General features: G+C 35.1%; 1 protein-coding gene across 3 annotated transcripts in view; it reads left to right on the forward strand.

Annotated features, from left to right (window-relative positions):
* Window positions 1-22,167, forward strand: part of LOC117324428 (MAPK/MAK/MRK overlapping kinase-like) — an 84,105-nt gene that overhangs the window by 14,899 nt on the left and 47,039 nt on the right. For all 3 annotated transcript variants that reach the window (XM_033880278.1, XM_033880279.1, XM_033880280.1), the window contains exon 2: window positions 7,501-7,615. In XM_033880278.1, the coding sequence (XP_033736169.1) occupies window positions 7,501-7,615 (115 nt within the window). The remainder of the gene's footprint in view (window positions 1-7,500; window positions 7,616-22,167) is intronic.

Raw genomic sequence — 22,167 nt, forward strand, 5'->3', positions numbered from 1 at the left:
TTCATGGTGATTTTCATTGGTTGTAATGATGCAGGCTTTATAAATATCACTAAGAAAGGGGTCATTTGTATTGTAATTTCAAAGGATTTTCTAAATTGTCTATTATAATGGTGAAATGGTCCTCTGCCGAGTGAGACAGTTAGGCTGAAGGTTCAACTACTGTACATGGACTTGCTACTGCGGGGTTCAATTTGTTTGTTGGATCGTAGGACTTGATGGTTTATCAGTTTATTACTGTTAAGTACATGGTTAGACTTCATGGTTTATCAGTGTTAAGTACATGGTTAGACTTCATGGTTTATCAGTGTTAAGTACATGATTAGACTTCATGGTTTATCAGTGTTAAGTACATGGTTAGACTTCATGGTTTATCACTGTTAAGTACATAGTAAGACTCCATGGTTTATCACTGTTAAGTACATGGTTAGACTTCATGGTTTATCACTGTTAAGTACATGGTTAGACTTCATGGTTTATCACTGTTAAGTACATGGTTAGACTTCATGGTTTATCACTGTTAAGTACATGGTAAGACTTCATGGTTTATCACTGTTAAGTACATGGTAAGACTTCATGGTTTATCACTGTTAAGTGCATGGTTAGACTTCATGGTTTATCACTGTTAAGTACATGGTTAGACTTCATGGTTTATCAGTGTTAAGTTCATGGTTAGACTTCATGGTTTATCACTGTTAAGTACATGGTTAGACTTCATGGTTTATCAGTTTATCACTGTTAAGTACATGGTTAGACTTCATGGTTTATCACTGTTAAGTACATGGTAAGACTTCATGGTTTATCAGTTTATCAGTGTTAAGTACATGGTTAGACTTCATGGTTTATAACTGTTAAGTACATGGTTAGACTTCATGGTTTATCACTGTTAAGTACATGGTAAGACTTCATGGTTTATCAGTTTATCAGTGTTAAGTACATGGTTAGACTTCATGGTTTATAACTGTTAAGTACATGGTTAGACTTCATGGTTTATCAGTGTTAAGTACATGGTTAGACTTCATGGTTTATCACTGTTAAGTACATGGTTAGACTTCATGGTTTATCACTGTTAAGTACATTGTTAGACTCCATGGTTTATCAGTGTTAAGTACATGGTAAGACTTCATGGTTTATCACTGTTAAGTACATGGTTAGACTTCATGGTTTATCACGGTTAAGTACATGGTAAGACTTCATGGTTTATCACTGTTAAGTACATGGTTAGATTTCATGGTTTATCACTGTTGAGTACATGGTTAGACTTCATGGTTTATCACTGTTAAGTACATGGTTAGACTTCATGGTTTATCACTGTTGAGTACATGGTTAGACTTCATGGTTTATCACTGTTAAGTACATGGTTAGACTTCATGGTTTATCACTGTTAAGTACATGGTTAGACTTCATGGTTTATCACTGTTAAGTACATGGTTAGACTTCATGGTTTATCACTGTTAAGTACATGGTTAGACTTCATGGTTTATCACTGTTAAGTACATGGTTAGACTTCATGGTTTATCACTGTTAAGTACATGGTTAGACTTCATGGTTTATCACTGTTAAGTACATGGTTAGACTTCATGGTTTATCACTGTTAAGTACATGGTTAGACTTCATGGTTTATCACTGTTAAGTACATGGTTAGACTTCATGGTTTATCACTGTTAAGTACATGGTTAGACTCCATGGTTTATCACTGTTAAGTACATGGTTAGACTTCATGGTTTATCACTGTTAAGTACATGGTTAGACTTCATGGTTTATCACTGTTAAGTACATGGTTAGACTTCATGGTTTATCACTGTTAAGTACATGGTTAGACTTCATGGTTTATCACTGTTAAGTACATGGTTAGACTTCATGGTTTATCACTGTTAAGTACATGGTTAGACTTCATGGTTTATCACTGTTAAGTACATGGTTAGACTTCATGGTTTATCACTGTTAAGTACATGGTAGACTTCATGGTTTATCACTGTTAAGTACATGGTTAGACTTCATGGTTTATCACTGTTAAGTACATGGTTAGACTTCATGGTTTATCACTGTTAAGTACATGGTTAGACTTCATGGTTTATCACTGTTAAGTACATGGTTAGACTTCATGGTTTATCAGTGTTAAGTACATCGTTAGACTTCATGATTTATCAGTGTTAAGTACATGGTTAGACCTCATGGTTTATCACTGTTAAGTACATGGTTAGACTTCATGGTTTATCACTGTTAAGTACATGGTTAGACTTCATGGTTTATCAGTGTTAAGTACATGGTTAGACTTCATGGTTTATCAGTGTTAAGTACATGGTTAGACTTCATGGTTTATCACTGTTAAGTACATGGTTAGACTTCATGGTTTATCACTGTTAAGTACATGGTTAGACTTCATGGTTTATCACTGTTAAGTACATGGTTAGACTTCATGGTTTATCAGTGTTAAGTACATGGTTAGACTTCATGGTTTATCACTGTTAAGTACATGGTAAGACTTCATGGTTTATCACTGTTAAGTACATGGTTAGACTTCATGGTTTATCAGTTTATCACTGTTAAGTACATGGTTAGACTTCATGGTTTATCAGTTTATCACTGTTAAGTACATGGTTAGACTTCATGGTTTATCACTGTTAAGTATATGGTCAGACTTCATGGTTTATCACTGTTAAGTACATGGTTAGACTTCATGGTTTATCACTGTTAAGTACATGGTTAGACTTCATGGTTTATCACTGTTAAGTACATGGTTAGACTTCATGGTTTATCACTGTTAAGTACATGGTTAGACTTCATGGTTTATCACTGTTAAGTACATGGTTAGACTTCATGGTTTATCAGTTTATCACTGTTAAGTACATGGTTAGACTTCATGGTTTATCACTGTTAAGTATATGGTTAGACTTCATGGTTTATCACTGTTAAGTACATGGTTAGACTTCATGGTTTATCACTGTTAAGTACATGGTTAGACTTCATGGTTTATCACTGTTAAGTACATGGTTAGACTTCATGGTTTATCACTGTTAAGTACATGGTTAGACTCCATGGTTTATCACTGTTAAGTACATGGTTAGACTTCATGGTTTATCACTGTTAAGTACATGGTTAGACTTCATGGTTTATCACTGTTGAGTACATGGTAAGACTTCATGGTTTATTACTGTTAAGTACATGGTTAGACTTCATGGTTTATCAGTGTTAAGTACATGGTTAGACTTCATGGTTTATCAGTGTTAAGTACATGGTTAGACTTCATGGTTTATCACTGTTAAGTACATGGTCAGACTTCATGGTTTATCAGTGTTAAGTACATGGTTAGACTTCCTGGTTTATCACTGTTAAGTACATGGTTAGACTTCATGGTTTATCAGTTTATCACTGTTAAGTACATGGTTAGACTTCATGGTTTATCACTGTTAAGTACATGGTTAGACTCCATGGTTTATCACTGTTAAGTACATGGTTAGACTTCATGGTTTATCACTGTTAAGTACATGGTTAGACTTCATGGTTTATCAGTGTTAAGTACATGGTTAGACTTCATGGTTTATCACTGTTAAGTACATGGTTAGACTTCATGGTTTATCACTGTTAAGTACATGGTTAGACTTCATGGTTTATCAGTGTTAAGTACATGGTTAGACTCCATGGTTTATCACTGTTAAGTACATGGTTAGACTTCATGGTTTATCACTGTTAAGTACATGGTTAGACTTCATGGTTTATCAGTGTTAAGTACATGGTTAGACTTCATGGTTTATCACTGTTAAGTACATGGTTAGACTTCATGGTTTATCACTGTTAAGTACATGGTTAGACTTCATGGTTTATCAGTGTTAAGTACATGGTTAGACTTCATGGTTTATTACTGTTAAGTACATGGTTAGACTTCATGGTTTATCACTGTTAAGTACATGGTTAGACTTCATGGTTTATCACTGTTAAGTACATGGTTAGACTTCATGGTTTATCAGTTTATCACTGTTAAGTACATGGTTAGACTTCATGGTTTATCAGTGTTAAGTACATGGTTAGACTCCATGGTTTATCACTGTTAAGTACATGGTTAGACTCCATGGTTTATCACTGTTAAGTACATGGTTAGACTATATGGTTTATCAGTGTTTAAGTACATGGTTAGACTTCATGGTTTATCACTGTTAAGTACATGGTTAGACTCCATGGTTTATCAGTGTTAAGTACATGGTTAGACTTCATGGTTTATCACTGTTAAGTACATGGTTAGACTTCATGGTTTATCACTGTTAAGTACATGGTTAGACTTCATGGTTTATCACTGTTAAGTACATGGTTAGACTTCATGGTTTATCACTGTTAAGTACATGGTTAGACTTCATGGTTTATCACTGTTAAGTACATGGTTAGACTTCATGGTTTATCACTGTTAAGTACATGGTTAGACTTCATGGTTTATCACTGTTAAGTACATGGTTAGACTTCATGGTTATCAGTTTATCACTGTTAAGTACATGGTTAGACTTCATGGTTTATCACTGTTAAGTACATGGTTAGACTTCATGGTTTATCACTGTTAAGTACATGGTTAGACTTCATGGTTTATCAGTTTATCACTGTTAAGTACATGGTTAGACTTCATGGTTTATCAGTTTATCACTGTTAAGTACATGGTTAGACTTCATGGTTTATCACTGTTAAGTACATGGTTAGACTTCATGGTTTATCACTGTTAAGTACATGGTTAGACTTCATGGTTTATCAGTTTATCACTGTTAAGTACATGGTTAGACTTCATGGTTTATCACTGTTAAGTATATGGTCAGACTTCATGGTTTATCACTGTTAAGTACATGGTTAGACTTCATGGTTTATCACTGTTAAGTACATGGTTAGACTTCATGGTTTATCACTGTTAAGTACATGGTTAGACTTCATGGTTTATCACTGTTAAGTACATGGTTAGACTCCATGGTTTATCACTGTTAAGTACATGGTTAGACTTCATGGTTTATCAGTTTATCACTGTTAAGTACATGGTTAGACTTCATGGTTTATCACTGTTAAATACATGGTTAGACTTCATGGTTTATCAGTTTATCACTGTTAAGTACATGGTTAGACTTCATGGTTTCAGTTTATCACTGTTAAGTACATGGTTAGACTTCATGGTTTATCACTGTTAAGTATATGGTCAGACTTCATGGTTTATCACTGTTAAGTATATTGTAGACTTCATGGTTTATCACTGTTAAGTACATGGTTAGACTTCATGGTTTATCACTGTTAAGTACATGGTTAGACTTCATGGTTATCACTGTTAAGTACATGGTTAGACTTCATGGTTTATCACTGTTAAGTACATGGTTAGACTCCATGGTTTATCACTGTTAAGTACATGGTTAGACTTCATGGTTTATCAGTTTATCACTGTTAAGTACATGGTTAGACTTCATGGTTTATCAGTTTATCACTGTTAAGTACATGGTTAGACTTTATGGTTTATCACTGTTGAGTACATGGTAAGACTTCATGGTTTATTACTGTTAAGTACATGGTTAGACTTCATGGTTTATCAGTGTTAAGTACATGGTTAGACTTCATGGTTTATCACTGTTAAGTACATGGTTAGACTTCATGGTTTATCACCGTTAAGTACATGGTTAGACTCCATGGTTTATCAGTTTATCACTGTTAAGTACATGGTTAGACTTCATGGTTTATCACTGTTAAGTACATGGTTAGACTTCATGGTTTATCACTGTTAAGTACATGGTTAGACTTCATGGTTTATCAGTTTATCACTGTTAAGTACATGGTTAGACTTCATGGTTTATCAGTTTATCACTGTAAGTACATGGTTAGACTTCATGGTTTATCACTGTTAAGTACATGGTTAGACTTCATGGTTTATCAGTTTATCACTGTTAAGTACATGGTTAGACTTCATGGTTTATCACTGTTAAGTACATGGTTAGACTTCATGGTTTATCACTGTTAAGTACATGGTTAGACTCCATGGTTTATCAGTGTTAAGTACATGGTTAGACTCCATGGTTTATCAGTGTTAAGTACATGGTTAGACTTCATGGTTTATCAGTGTTAAGTACATGGTTAGACTTCATGGTTTATCACTGTTAAGTACATGGTTAGACTTCATGGTTTATCACTGTTAAGTACATGGTTAGACTTCATGGTTTATCACTGTTATGTACATGGTTAGACTTTATGTTTGAGGACCGTTTCTGTCAGAGTATCATGTCAGCTTGTAATTTGGTTCAGCATCTTCTCTGAATACTTGGTAATCATATTTTTGATAGAAGTATAAATGAGGCTGTTTAATATTAATATTTCATCTACATGATACAATTAGTCAGTGGTACAATATACTCTTCTATATGATGATCTGTTTTGTGGAATTGTGTACTATATACCATCTACACAATACTGATGTGTATATTCCATTGTCTGTTATAGGACCAATGTATCTGATGTTTTTATATTGTCATAGCTACCATCAACATATGTATACCCATTTTCTTTGTGTCATATCATAACTTGTGCATAACAATAGATATATACATTTCGACTGGCGATTCACTTATGTGTAAATTATGGAAAGTGGGTATTTCAGCAATTCAGGTTTGCTCTATAAGGGTAATTATAAATGAAGTGTTCTCAGATAAAACAGCCTGGCCCGTTCGTATAGTTTGAATGGACATCCTGAAGATAAGTTGGGTCCCTTTAATTCTGTATGTTTTTTTCAACACTCTGATCGATATATTTATTGACTGTACACCATAAACATAAACCATGTCTTGGATACATGTGTCTTTTTCAAAATCTATCGTAGATGAATCCATATCTTTAGGAAAGATTTGAATCCAGTTTTTCTTTGTAATATAATTTATGATCAATTGCCATATTGTGTTGGTAGTGGAAACGTTATAATAGAAACAATTACAGGGTGGACAGCTCTGAAAATTTATGTTTTTACTAATTCAAAAAATATCAACACATGAATTGACATATTGACACGCTATACGTATGAAGGTTTTCGTCAACACATATGTTCACACTACGTCCTATCATCCTTGTGATATGTGGAGGCAAAAAATTATTTAGACTGACTGTAATTATTGGATACCAATATCTGCCTTCAACTTAAAGATATTGCATTGTCAGATTTTCCTTTGCCACACAACTCCTTTTATATTGTAAATTTAGTTCTGTCATAACATATTTACTGTAAATGTACATTTTCAACAGTGATCTTTATTTTATTTTATTTTTTGCACTGAAAGCATTCCATTAAATTATGATTAGCTAAAGAGAAATTCCTAGTTAATGTGAGAAGTAGTAGTTGACCAGGATTAGGAAAGGGACCCTAGAACGTCACAAATCTCATAACCCTGCATATACGCAATATGTTTCCTATGTTAACCAGGGACCTAAATCATATTTGGGTGTCTGTTCGTGTGTTTTATTTTATTACGTATGCTGAATAAAAACTTTCCTGTTCTTCTTTTCCAGAATATCGTATTCTAGGGAAAAAGGGTGAAGGTACATTCTCAGAGGTTTTAAAATGTCAAAATATAAAAGATGGCACGTACTGGGCGTGCAAGAAGATGAAACAGACTTATGACAGGTGAGTTTCATAGCGATCAGCATTATCTATAGTGACAGATGGAGTTTCCTTAGTGATCAGCTCTGTCTAATGTGAGACTGAGCCACCCGACCAGGCATTTACACATTTAGTTCTGACTATTCTACATAGCATTATTAACCTCTACAATCGTTTTTTCCATACATTCTCCATTTCTCTGTATATACATTTTGTTCCCTTTTGCCATATGTCACATTGTGTAGATTCAACACAGCTGTCTATACAGACCGATATATTTTGTTTAATGGGTAATATACAGTGTACTTCATACAAACTGGGCCCTAATACACTGCCTCAAAAGAAGATTGGGTAAACAAATTCAAGACAAATAGTAGCAGGAAGTTTTTAAAATATTTAAAATGGTCATGACAATAACACAAATATATTTAAAAGGTGATTGGATTTTAGCCAGAAAATGTTGTCCCTGTATAGACTGGTTATAATACTGAATGTGGTATATATAGGGTGTATTTCATGTCACTTACAGGTAAATCTTAAACTCTGTCATACAGATGTAAATTGATGTGATATTTTATACTTCACATTTGGTTTACTCCATTTTGAATTAATGAGTCTTAAAACTTCAGAAAGATGTCTGTATATTACATGCAGATACATACTGGCAGGCAGATATTACTGTGTAGTGGGTCAACCAGTCATTAAAGTCTCTCTACTAAATGATGCATGGTTTTCCTACACGAAATCCTTGAAACTGCAGTATGTCACAACATATACATTGAAATGGATGACCTTGACGTGGTATACAGTGAAATGGATGACCTTGACATGGTATACAGTGAAATGGTTGACCTTGACATGGTATACAGTGAAATGGTTGACCTTGACATGGTATACAGTGAAATGGTTGACCTTGACATGGTATACAGTGAAATGGTTGACCTTGACATGTTATACAGTGAAATGGATGACCTTGACATGGTATACAGTGAAATGGTTGACCTTGACATGGTATACAGTGAAATGGTTGACCTTGACATGGTATACAGTGAAATGGATGACCTTGACATGGTATACAGTGAAATGGTTGACCTTGACATGTTATACAGTGAAATGGATGACCTTGACATGTTATACAGTGAAATGGATGACCTTGACATGTTATACAGTGAAATGGATGACCTTGACGTGGTATACAGTGAAATGGATGACCTTGACATGGTTCTGTGGCTCTTACATTTTGATGGCTGGTCTCTGTCACACTAAATCTGTTGTCATACTGAATCTGTTGTCACACCAAATCTATTGTCACACTAAATCTGTTGTCACATCAAATCTGTTGTCACACTAAATCTATTGTCACACTAAATCTGTTGTCACATCAAATCTGTTGTCACACTAAATCTATTGTCACACTAAATCTATTGTCACACTAAATCTATTGTCACACTAAATATGTTGTCACACTAAATCTATTGTCACACTAAATCTATTGTCACACTAAATCTATTGTCACACTAAATATGTTGTCACACTAAATCTATTGTCACACTAAATCTATTGTCACACTAAATCTATTGTCACACTAAATCTATTGTCACACTAAATCTATTGTCACACTAAATCTATTGTCACACTAAATATGTTGTCACACTAAATCTCATGTCATACTAAATCTGTTGTCACACTAAATCTATTGTCACACTAAATCTGTTGTCACATCAAATCTGTTGTCACACTAAATCTATTGTCACACTAAATCTATTGTCACACTAAATATGTTGTCACACTAATTCTGTTGTCACACCAAATCTGTTGTCACACTTAATCTGTTGTCATACTAAATCTGTTGTCACACTAAATCTATTGTCACACTAATTCTGTTGTCACATCAAATCTGTTGTCACACCAAATCTGTTGTCACACTAAATCTATTGTCACATTAAATATCATGTCACATTAATTCTGTTGTCACACTTAATCTGTTGTCACACTAAATCTCTTGTCACACTAAATCTCTTGTCACATTAAATCTGTTGTCACACTAAATCTATTGTCACGCTAAATATGTTGTCACACTAAATCTGTTGTCACACCAAATCTGTTGTCACACTAAATCTGTTGTCACACCAAATCTGTTGTCACACTAAATCTGTTGTCACACTAAATCTGTTGTCACACCAAATCTGTTGTCACACTAAATCTGTTGTCACACCAAATCTGTTGTCACATTAAATATCATGTCACATTAATTCTGTTGTCACACTTAATCTGTTGTCACACTAATTCTGCTGTCATACTGAATCTGTTGTCACATCAAATCTGTTGTCACACTAAATCTATTGTCACACTAATTCTGTTGTCACACTAAATATGTTGTCACACCAAATCTGTTGTCACACTAAATCTGTTGTCACACCAAATCTGTTGTCACATCAAATCTGTTGTCACACTAAATCTGTTGTCACACTAAATCTGTTGTCACATCAAATCTGTTGTCACACTAAATCTATTGTCACGCTAAATCTGTTGTCACACTAAATCTATTGTCACGCTAAATATGTTGTCACACTAAATATGTTGTCACACTAAATCTGTTGTCGCAACATGTAAGTGTTGTCCTGTAAGTTATCTGCTGAATGAAGATTTTATTTTACTGATTCCTGTCTTTGTAATAACATGTATCTATTGCATTGGTATTAATACACAACTAATGGTGAGTTGCACTGCTAGTCTACAGAGTGGTATTGGTTCTCTGACATTGAAGAAAGCTAGAATATCAAAGATCTGGTGTGCCACTGTATACCAATGTAATCAAATGTGGTAAATGTTTTTGTCTGTGTTCTACAGCTCAGCCCTCATCCTAATACTGTAATTATTTCGTTTAGTCTTTCTTTAAAACCACACCAGTAATTGAATTGTTTATTTTGTTTACATATTAACAACAATTGAACATTATATTTCAAAAGCATCAAAAACTATATCAGTAGAAGCACGGTGCAGACAGAATTGTATGGCATTCTCACTGTGTTCCTGCTACGTCAATGCAGTTCTCTCTATGACCTCACTATGACCTCTCTATGACCTCACTATGACCTCTCTGTGCTTATTCAATGACCATAGTTTAATATTTGATAACTTCCATGTTACGTTATTGAAGATCACATTAGGTTACGTTCAGGCCGTGATTACAACATTTATGACACATCCTTAGCAGGTTGTTGCTGCATGTAGGCCACATCCAGAGAATCGGCTTTAAAAATTCTGTATTCAAGTCAAACTTCTGTATCACTTTTGTTCCAACCACCATAAAAGATGACAACACAGAATCAAGGATTTCTGTACCTTAAACTATTCTGATTCAAGGACAATATGTTCTACTTTATATATGAGCTGCTGTTTTGATGTTGAGAAGAAGAAATAGAATTCGAAGACAACTAGGCTTTGTTGGGTTTGTCTTTTGCTGTCTGTTGATGACTTTGATTTGTCCTTTATGATAGCTTAATGATAGAACTTGTGGTGCACTCAGAGAAACATCTATGTAGTCATACCAAATAATGACAATGCCAACACATTGGAAGGAACTTAATATGAATGTCCGTTTTAACCACGTCTGCTACACATCTCGAAATTTTGACGATGCAATGTTGCCGTCATGGTCTTTGTCTGAGAGTGATGATCATGGTCTTGGTCTGAGTGTGATAGGGGCTTGAATAAGGTTGTAGAGGATGACACCACACACAAACATCTGCTGGAACGGGTGGTAGGATTTATTATTACATTGTATATATCGAATTGTCCAGATATCAAATTGGGGAAAAGCGATTTCACTATCTGTATACACGTTAGTAAATGGCACGGATTAAAGGAATTTTAATTGAACAGTTTTTTATGTGAGATCACTGTTAGTGAAATTCCTTTTCCACAACTTTTTGACCCTCCATGACACCTTGGTAACTGTTGCCACACGCCTGTCACCCTCCCCCGGCTCCTCTAATCTCTATCTGATATGACTACGAGGACCTGGAACATTGTATCGTTTCTGCCACCTGTCAACATGCTGTCACTTTGGGTGTTAGCCGTGGGGTCTGATTTATCTTACATGTCACCGTTGCTGTGACTTCATATAGCTCTATCCAATGTAACCTATTGATTCCACATTATATCATATCTGAATTATTGATTTTAGGATATATCAGCTCACGTATTTTAATAGTTATCTATAAACACAGCAGGTAGATAGAAATTGTTACCTATGATGTGTTTTACCTGTTATCAACAGAAACTAATCCGGGTAGTTGGTATCTACGCCTAGGTAATCACAGGATATGATCTGGCGATAACATGGATCTGTACAAAAATCAGTTATTGAAGAATCATTTAACTATAATACTTTTTTGGCAAAAAAAAACAAACAAAAAAACAATTTCTGATAGCTATATTATGAAAATACCTCTTAACTTACTTCCGTTTAGATCCTGTGTTGATTCGGTATCCCTCATCAACAGTGTGTGTTGTCCACAGATTTTCACACAATTATCTAAACCCTTGGTGTACATCCTTTATATACCACCATATATTAGGTCTGTTGTATTACAAACATTGCCAAACAGGTTTTTTACCTTGTTAGATTTTGGTCATTAATCATGGTAAGATAATAAAATGTCCAAGGTCGCATTTTTCCACTTTATAGAAAATGAAAAAACTTGTGAATAAGATATATTTTCATTGGCAAATTTTTTGCATTTTCACATCATAGTACAAGTGTATCATGTTTTTAGACGAAGTCTCGATTGACCTATTGCGATCGCCATTTGTCAGGCGTTGTCCGTCGTGCGTCTTAAACAATTTACATTTTCAACATCTTCTCAATTACCAACAGAACCAGAGACCTGATATTAAGTCTGTAGCATGCTGGGATGAAGGGCTACCAAGTTTGATCAAACGGATGACCTTGACCTTCATTCAAGGTCACAGTAGTCAACTATACTAAAATCTTTAAAAATGACTTCTTCTTGATAACCAAAAGGCCCAGAGACCCAATATTAGGTCTATAGCATGCTGGGATGAAGGGCTACCAAATTTGTTCAAATGGATGACCTTGACTTTCATGCAAGGTCACAGGGGTCAAATATACTAAAATCTTTAAAAATGACTTCTTCTTGATAACCAAAAGGTCCAGAGACCCAATATTTAGTCTGTAGCATGCTGAGATGAAGGGCTACCAAGTTCGTTCAAATGGATGACCTTGACCTTCATTCAAGGTTTGGTTTGGTTTGTTTTGTTAAACGTCCTATTAACAGCCAGGGACATTTAAGGATGTGCCAGGTTTTGGAGGTGGAGGAAAGCCGGAGTATCCAGAGAAAAACCACCAGCAAATGGTCAGTACCTGGCAACTGCCCCACGTAGGTTTCAAATTGGCAACCCAGAGGTGGAGGGCTAGTGATAAAGTGTCAAGACACCTTAACCACTCGGCCACTGCAGCTCCTCATTCAAGGTCACAGGGGCCAAATATGCTAAAATATATCAAAACTCAGGTGACTGTTAAGGCCCATGGGCCTCTTGTTAATACTACTAATAAGATTTCAATGATCATTTGTCAGGGGTAAAAGGTTGAACATACCACTTGATCATTTTGTGTAGGAAAACAAGATTCTGACAAACTAGTTAATAAAAACATATACTGTATTGATTATACTAGAGAATTGTCAATAAACAGTGGAATGTATTAGCATGCTGGACACTTGACCTTGGCACTGTCTGTTGGACAGTTCGATCCTTCTTAGAACACTGTCTGTTGGACAGTTCGATCCTTCTTAGAACACAGTCTGTTGGACAGTTCGTCTTCTTAGAACACAGTCTGCTAGGCAGCTGCCTATGTGAGAACAATTGCTCAATTAGAAGTTTTGTTGAGTTGAATACCGGTATGTATATACATGTACCATAATCACATAGTATAATCCACCTAAGCCATTTGCATGTTATAACCAGCAGTGAACATGCTTAGAACAAATTGAGCTGTTTGTGACACTTTGCCTTTTCTTTAAAGTTCAAATAAAGAGAAATGTTGATGCCCAAATCATATCTGTTTGATGTGTTTGTTATCAAATCTGCAATGGTAAACATATTAATTTTAGTCCCAAACTTACACCAAAATGTCCTTATACAATGTACTTTTCATTGATTAAACTATTTAAATATCCCAGTTTTACACCATAAAACTGACACCGTGAAAAGTAAATGATTAAAAATGTCAAGAGAGTGTTTCTTACCCAATAGGACTTGGCTCTTTATAAAACTCATTGATACCTGATGATCAATCTATTATTGTGTACTTGTATCCACTTATAAGGAGCTGTCAACTGGGACAGAGAAGTTTGTATAATGGTTTGACTAACAGAAGAAATATATTTATACTTTTACGTCAATCAATTTGTACCTCGTTGTTAATAGTAAATACTCGCATGACATGTGTTCTCCCAGTCAGAAAAGCTTTGTATTAAATTATTAGCTGTTTGCTGACCTGTTGTGAAGTTAGATTAGAATTTTGCTATTGTGACTGGAATGTTGAATTAAGGTGTTTGTATTGCGTACTGAGGTAATACTGATGGCTTATATCGTTTATAATATATACACTCCTCTTCATACCGAGTGTCTTAAAAATGATTGGTTGTAAGTCCATAGAACTATTTTACCCATGTATAAGTCTGTGTGTCTAATGATTGGTTGTAAGTCCATAGAACTATTGTACCCACGTATAAGTCTGTGTGTCTAATGATCGGTTGTAAGTCCATAGTACTATTGTACCCACGTATAAGTCTGTGTGTCTAATGATTGGTTGTAAGTCCATAGTACTATTGTACCCACGTATAAGTCTGTGTGTCTAATCCGTTGTAAGTCCATAGTACTATTGTACCCACGTATAAGTCTGGGTGTCTAATGGTTGGTTGTAAGTCCATAGTACTATTGTACCCACGTATAAGTCTGTGTGTCTAATGATTGGCTGTAAGTCCATAGTACTATTGTACCCACGTATAAGTCTGTGTGTAGTGTCTAATGGTTGGTTGTAAGTCCATAGTACTATTGTACCCACGTATAAGTCTGTGTGTCTAATGATTGGCTGTAAGTCCATAGTACTATTGTACCCACGTATAAGTCTGTGTGTAGTGTCTAATGGTTGGTTGTAAGTCCATAGTACTATTGTACCCACGTATAAGTCTGGGTGTCTAATGGTTGGTTGTAAGTCCATAGTACTATTGTACCCATGTATAAGTCTGGGTGTCTAATGGTTGGTTGTAAGTCCATAGAACTATTGTACCCACGTATAAGTCTGTGTGTCTAATGATTGGTTGTAAGTCCATAGTACTATTGTACCCACGTATAAGTCTGTGTGTCCAATGATCGGTTGTAAGTCCATAGTACTATTGTACCCACGTATAAGTCTGTGTGTCTAATGATTGGTTGTAAGTCCATAGTACAATTGTACCCACGTATAAGTCTGTGTGTAGTGTCTGATGATTGGTTGTAAGTCCATAGTATATTGTACCCACGTATACGTCTGTGTGTCTAATGATTGGTTGTAAGTCCATAGTACTATTGTACCCACGTATAAGTCTGTGTGTCTAATGATTGGTTGTAAGTCCATAAGTTTGTGTGTCTAGTGATTGGCTGTAAGTCCATAGTACTATTGTACCCACGTATAAGTCTGTGTGTAGTGTCTGATGATTGGTTGTAAGTCCATAGTACTATTGTACCCACGTATATGTCTGTGTGTCTAATGATTGGTTGTAAGTCCATAGTACTATTGTTCCCACGTATAAGTCTGTGTGTCTAATGATCGGTTGTAAGTCCATGGAACTATTGTACCCGTATATAAGTCTGTGTGTCTAATGATTGGTTGTAAGTCCATAGTACAATTGTACCCACGTATAAGTCTGGGTGTCTAATGCTTGGTTGTAAGTCCATAGTACTATTGTACCCACGTATAAGTCTGTGTGTCTAATGATTGGTTGTAAGTCCATAGTACTATTGTACCCACGTATAAGTCTGTGTGTAGTGTCTGATGATTGGTTGTAAGTCCATAGTATATTGTACCCACGTATACGTCTGTGTGTCTAATGATTGGTTGTAAGTCCATAGTACTATTGTACCCACGTATAAGTCTGTGTGTCTAATGATTGGTTGTAAGTCCATAAGTTTGTGTGTCTAGTGATTGGCTGTAAGTCCATAGTACTATTGTACCCACGTATAAGTCTGTGTGTCTAATGATTGATTGTAAGTCCATAGTACTATTGTACCCACGTATAAGTCTGTGTGTCTAATGATTGGTTGTAAGTCCATAGAACTATTGTACCCACGTATAAGTCTGTGTGTCTAATGATTGGTTGTAAGTCCATAGTACTATTGTACCCACGTATAAGTCTGTGTGTAGTGTCTGATGATTGGTTGTAAGTCCATAGTACAATTGTACCTACGTATACGTCTGTGTCCCCTCAGACTACTGTCTTTCACCTTAAACTACACAATTGTAATTGTGAGTGGCTCAATGTCTCCTTTCACCTTAAACTACACAATTGTAATTGTGAGTGGCTCAATGTCTCCTTTCACCTTAAACTACACAATTGTAATTGTGAGTGGCTCAATGTCTCCTTTCACCTTAAACTACACAATTGTAATTGTGAGTGGCTCAATGTCTCCTTTCACCTTAAACTACACAATTGTAATTGTGAGTGACTCAATGTCTCCTTTCACCTTAAACTACACAATTGTAATTGTGAGTGACTCAATGTCTCCTTTCACCTTAAACTACACAATTGTAATTGTGAGTGGCTCAATGTCTCCTTTCACCTTAAACTACACAATTGTAATTGTGAGTGGCTCAATGTCTCGTTTCCAAATATCTACAGGTTTTCATTCCCTGCTTTCACCGAAATGGAGGATATTAATTTGGGTTTGTCTGTCAGTTTGTCAGTCTGTCAGTCTGTCACACTTTACTTCCATGCAGAGCTGTCATTGTTACCAATAATATCAATGTATTGTCTATTGTCATCTTCCGATACAATATTGATTCTTTTTTCAGAGAATCATCATAAAGGTAGACAACTGTGGCGAAAACTGTATATGATGATAAAATGGTTATTTTACCGGATATCTCCGTCTTTCTACTCTTTGTAGCAAGCTTAAATGCCTTAAGGGATCAGCCAAGCTAGATTGACACTTTTGCCAGACTTTATTTGATGGAGTTATGGCCCTTTGATTAACTAAAAACATCAATGTCATTTTCTGCTGTTGCTGGCACTGATTTATGAAAAAGCATTGTTATTTGAATTTAAATAACTCTACCAAGTATTTTCCGGAAGTCTTCAAACTTAATTAGGAACAGGATTCAGTGTATTAAGGGCTCAGTCTAATTCATGATAGGGTTTGGTAATGGCAAATGAGAATAGAAGTCTTACAAAATCAGTTTACATTATCCCGATATACATGAACAATAAAACATCTAACTTCTGTATACGGCTTTACTTTTTCTTCGAGTTTCAAGCAATACATTATAGCTCTACAAATTTGCTTATTGGCCCTTACCCGATATTTTATTTGTACATAGTTATGGCCAATTATGGCCCATGTCTCTTCCTTTACATATAGAGCTATGTCACTTTTTTGAGTTTCGTCCATTTCTTATAGGCAGAGTTGTGGTCCTTTTATTTCTGTGTTTATCAGTTATGGTCTGAGGACTTCCTTGGATATTTTATCGTCTACAAGTTCCAAATTTGGTGAGTGAATGCCTGATAGCAGAGTGTCATGAACTGAAATCCTGATACGATCTATACATAGATTGTTATTATCATTTGTCTTTTTTCTGACATTTGGCCAGAGGTGGTGGACTAATTGGTATGTGTATGGACTGTTAGCTATACTCTGTCTTGCTCTCCCCATTACAGGTGTGTTAAATCTAGCATATCCTTAAAAAAATTGTCTTAAAAGCTAGATATTTGCCCATAGCAACCCTTCACAGTACATTTTACCTGGTGTAGGTAATAAGGATGTGTTTACATGCTTCTTGGAATGTGTTTTCGACAGTTGAATGTACTTGGTAGCCCCTGCTATTTACACCTGCCTCAGTAGGATCAATATGACTTTACCTTCCCAATACAAGTATGTACTACAATGTGGCCTGATTACGATCACAGTGAAAGGTAGCTGTAAGTAGCCTGTTTATTTTGTCAGCTTACAATGATCGTCAACTGTTTTCTTTAATAATTAATATAGACAGAGGCTAGCATGCTTGTATGGTTTTTGTAACTAAGTATGAGACAAATAATGATTTTCTTTTCTTTTCTACCAGTATATATGAACTCAATGATAAACAAAACAAATTTAAGTTTCCATATCAATTAATTTTTAACGAAAAAATTGCTGAGTGTTTATTGGAGTGATACGTGCAGGCCTTTTGTGCCTCTTGTTTCAATTTGACAAAACAATGAACATTACATTATTTCGATACCACTCCTCCAATATCATGATAATAACTTTTACATGTATAACACAGGTGTACTTTATAGACAGGTGTTACACAGTAGGTACAACACAGGTGTACTTTATAGACAGGTGTTACACAGTAGGTATAACACAGGTGACTTTATAGACAGGTGTTACACAGTAGGTATAAAACAGGTATACTTTATAGACAGGTGTTACACAGTAGGTATAACACAGGTGTACTTTATAGACAGGTGTTACACAGTAGGTACAACACAGGTGTACTTTATAGACAGGTGTTACACACTAGGTATAACACAGGTGTACTTTATAGACAGGTGGTACACAGTAGGTATAACACAGGTGTAGATTATAGACAGGTGTTACACAGGTATAACACAGGTGTAGATTATAGACAGGTGTTACACAGGTATAACACAGGTGTACTTTATAGACAGGTGTTACACACTAGGTATAACACAGGTGTACTTTATAGACAGGTGTTACACAGTAGGTCTATCACAGGTGTTCTTTATAGACAGGTGTTACACAGTAGGTATAACACAGGTGTTCTTTATAGACAGGTGTTACACAGTAGGTATAACACAGGTGTTCTTTATAGACAGGTGTTACACAGTAGGTATAACACAGGTGTTCTTTATAGACAGGTGTTACACAGTAGGTATAACACAGGTGTACTTTATAGACAGGTGTTACACAGTAGGTATATCACAGGTGTACTTTCTAGACAGGTGTTACACAGTAGGTATAATACAGGTGTACTTTATAGACAGGTGTTACACAGTAGGTATAACACAGGTGTACTTTATAGACAGGTGTTACACCGTAGGTATAACACAGGTGTACTTTATAGACAGGTGTTACACAGTAGGTACAACACAGGTGTACTTTATAGACAGGTGTTACACAGTAGGTATAACACAGGTGTTCTTTATAGACAGGTGTTACACAGTAGGTATAACACAGGTGTACTTTATAGACAGGTGTTACACAGTAGGTATAACACAGGTGTACTTTATAGACAGGTGTTACACAGTAGGTATAACACAGGTGTGCTTTATAGACAGGTGTTACACAGTAGGTATAACACAGGTGACTTATAATAGACAGGTGTTACACAGTAGATATAACACAGGTGTACTTTATAGACAGGTGTTACACAGTAGGTACAACACAGGTGTACTTTATAGACAGGTGTTACACAGATATTACCATTATGACCTTTGATCAGAAGGAGCTGACAAAAATAAAGGTTGCTTTTTACTTATCCTGACCTAGGTCATGCCCAGAGATAGTCTGAGCTAAAAATACAGGTATGATATCACTTGACTTATCCCACCCACAGTAACAAAATAGATCGCGTGGTCCATTGGTGCGCTGTGAACAAATCATGAAAACTAAACATTTTACATCAAATATATACTTGTATTGTTGAAAATATAAAGTATGATCAAGAAAATTAAACGGTAGTAAAAAATATAAAAAAAAAAAAAATGAAATTGGACATCTGTTTGAAAGCCATCACCTTAAGGTCGAAAACACAATAATATGTGTCATACCTCTTTGATATCAGATAATAAAGGCTACTAGTCTGCTATCAGGGGTATTTAAACTGTGGACATTAACCAAATGACTGCTGTTGTTATTTGCAAAAATATTTTTCAGGGTCCATGGTACAGTACATATATGTAATAAAATGTTTACCTGAAGTTGTCAATGGCTGTATTTGTGAGGAATGGAGACAATTATGACATTTATATAACCAGGGTCACTATTTACACAAATTATTGGATTTTTGTCCAGAACAATATTGGACAATAGATAAACCCAGACACACTGTTGTCATTGCTAGTGTCACCGGAAGCATATCAGGGCAGCAAGTTCATTTGGGATTCATTGAGAGAAATATAAGTGTGTACAATATGTTTCACATATTTATTTTGCTATCCAGAGATTTTCTGAGATGTACAATATTTGTAAAACCTGATTTTACCTCTGATAAAAAGAAACTTTTACCTATAAGTTATTCTTTTCAAATTGTTTGTAATGTTTTCATACATGTATTTATACTTGATTTATATATTTCAGTACTCATGTGCATAAATGTTCTGTATTCACTTACTGGAAGAACAGTTTAAATGATAATATGTATATAATATAACATGAAGTTAAAATGTATCCTTGATATATATAACTCAGTGTGTAGAACCTAAACATCATCATACGACAGTGATATGTACATGTAGCATTTGTGATTTTATAAATGTTCATTACAAATACTCCCCCTCAATGTAATGTACATTATCTCACACAACATTATAGTTGATACTGAGGAATAAGTCATCACTGGAAAATCACAATACAAAAACACTGAGGAATAAGTACAGACAATGAGGAATAAGTATTGACACTGGGGAATAAATATTGACACTGGGGAATAAATCTTGACACTGGGGAATTATATATATATAAATCTTGACACTGGAGAATAAATCTTGACACTGGAGAATAAATCTTGACACTGGGGAATAAGTCTTGACACTGGGGAATAAATCTTGACACTGGGGAATAAATCTTGACACTGGGGAATTATATATATATAAGTGTTGACAATGAGGAATAATTCTTCATACTGGGGAATAAGTATTGACAATGAGGAATAATTCTTGATACTGGGGAATAAGTATTGACAATGAGGAATAATTCTTGACACTGGGGAATTATATATATATAAGTGTTGACAATGAGGAATAATTCTTGACACTGGGGAATAAGTATTGACAATGAGGAATAATTCTTGACACTGGGGAATTATATATATATAAGTGTTGACAATGAGGAATAATTCTTGATACTGGGGAATAAGTATTGACAATGAGGAACAAGTCTTTTCTAGGTAATTACTACATAAAAACACTGAGAAATAAGTCTTCACTGGATAATCACTATACTAAAACACTGAGGAATAAGTATTGACAATGAGGAATAAAACTTTACACTTGAGAATAAGTATTGACAATGACGAACAAGTCTTCATTGGGAAATCACTATAAAAAAACACTGGGGAATAAGTATTGACACTGAGAAATAAGTCTTCACTTGGGTAATCACTATACATAAACACCATGGAATAAGTCTTCATTGGGTAATCACTATACATAAACACCTTGGAATAAGTCTTCACTTAGTAATCACTGTACATAAACACCTTGAGATAAGCCTTCACTTGGTAATCACTGTACATAAACACCTTGGAATAAGTCTTCACTTGGGTAATCACTATACATAAACACCTTGGAATAAGTCTTCACTTGGGTAATCACTGTACATAAACACCTTGGAATAAGTCTACACTTGGTAATCACTGTACATAAACACCTTGGAATAAGTCTTCACTTGGGTAATCACTATACATAAACACCTTGGAATAAGTCTTCACATGGGTAATCACTATACATAAACACCTTGGAATAAGTATTCACTTGGGTAATCACTATAAATAAACACCTTGGAATAAGTCTTCACTTGGGTAATCACTGTACATAAACACTTAGAAATAAGTCTTTACTAGGTAATCACTATACATAAACACATTGGAATAAGTCTTCACTTGGGTAATCACTATAAATAAACACCTTGGAATAAGTCTTCACTTGGGTAATCACTATACATAAACACCTTGAAATAAGTCTTCACTTGGGTTAAGTCTTCACTTGGTAATCACTATACATAAACACCATGGAATAAGTCTTCATTTGGGTAATCACTATAAATAAACACATTGGAATAAGTCTTCACTTGGTAATCACTGTACATAAACACCTTGGAATAAGTCTTCACTTGGTAATCACTGTACATAAACACCATGGAATAAGTCTTCACATGGGTAATCACTATAAATAAACACCTTGGAATAAGTCTTCACTTGGGTAATCACTATACATAAACACCTTGGAATAAGTCTTCACTTGGTAATCACTATACATAAACACCTTGGAATAAGTCTTCACTTGGGTAATCACTATACATAAACACCTTGGAATAAGTCTTCACTTGGTAATCACTGTACATAAACA

The sequence above is a fragment of the Pecten maximus genome, chromosome 3, assembly GCF_902652985.1.
Source record: "Pecten maximus chromosome 3, xPecMax1.1, whole genome shotgun sequence".
NCBI classification, from domain to species: Eukaryota; Metazoa; Mollusca; class Bivalvia; order Pectinida; family Pectinidae; genus Pecten; species Pecten maximus.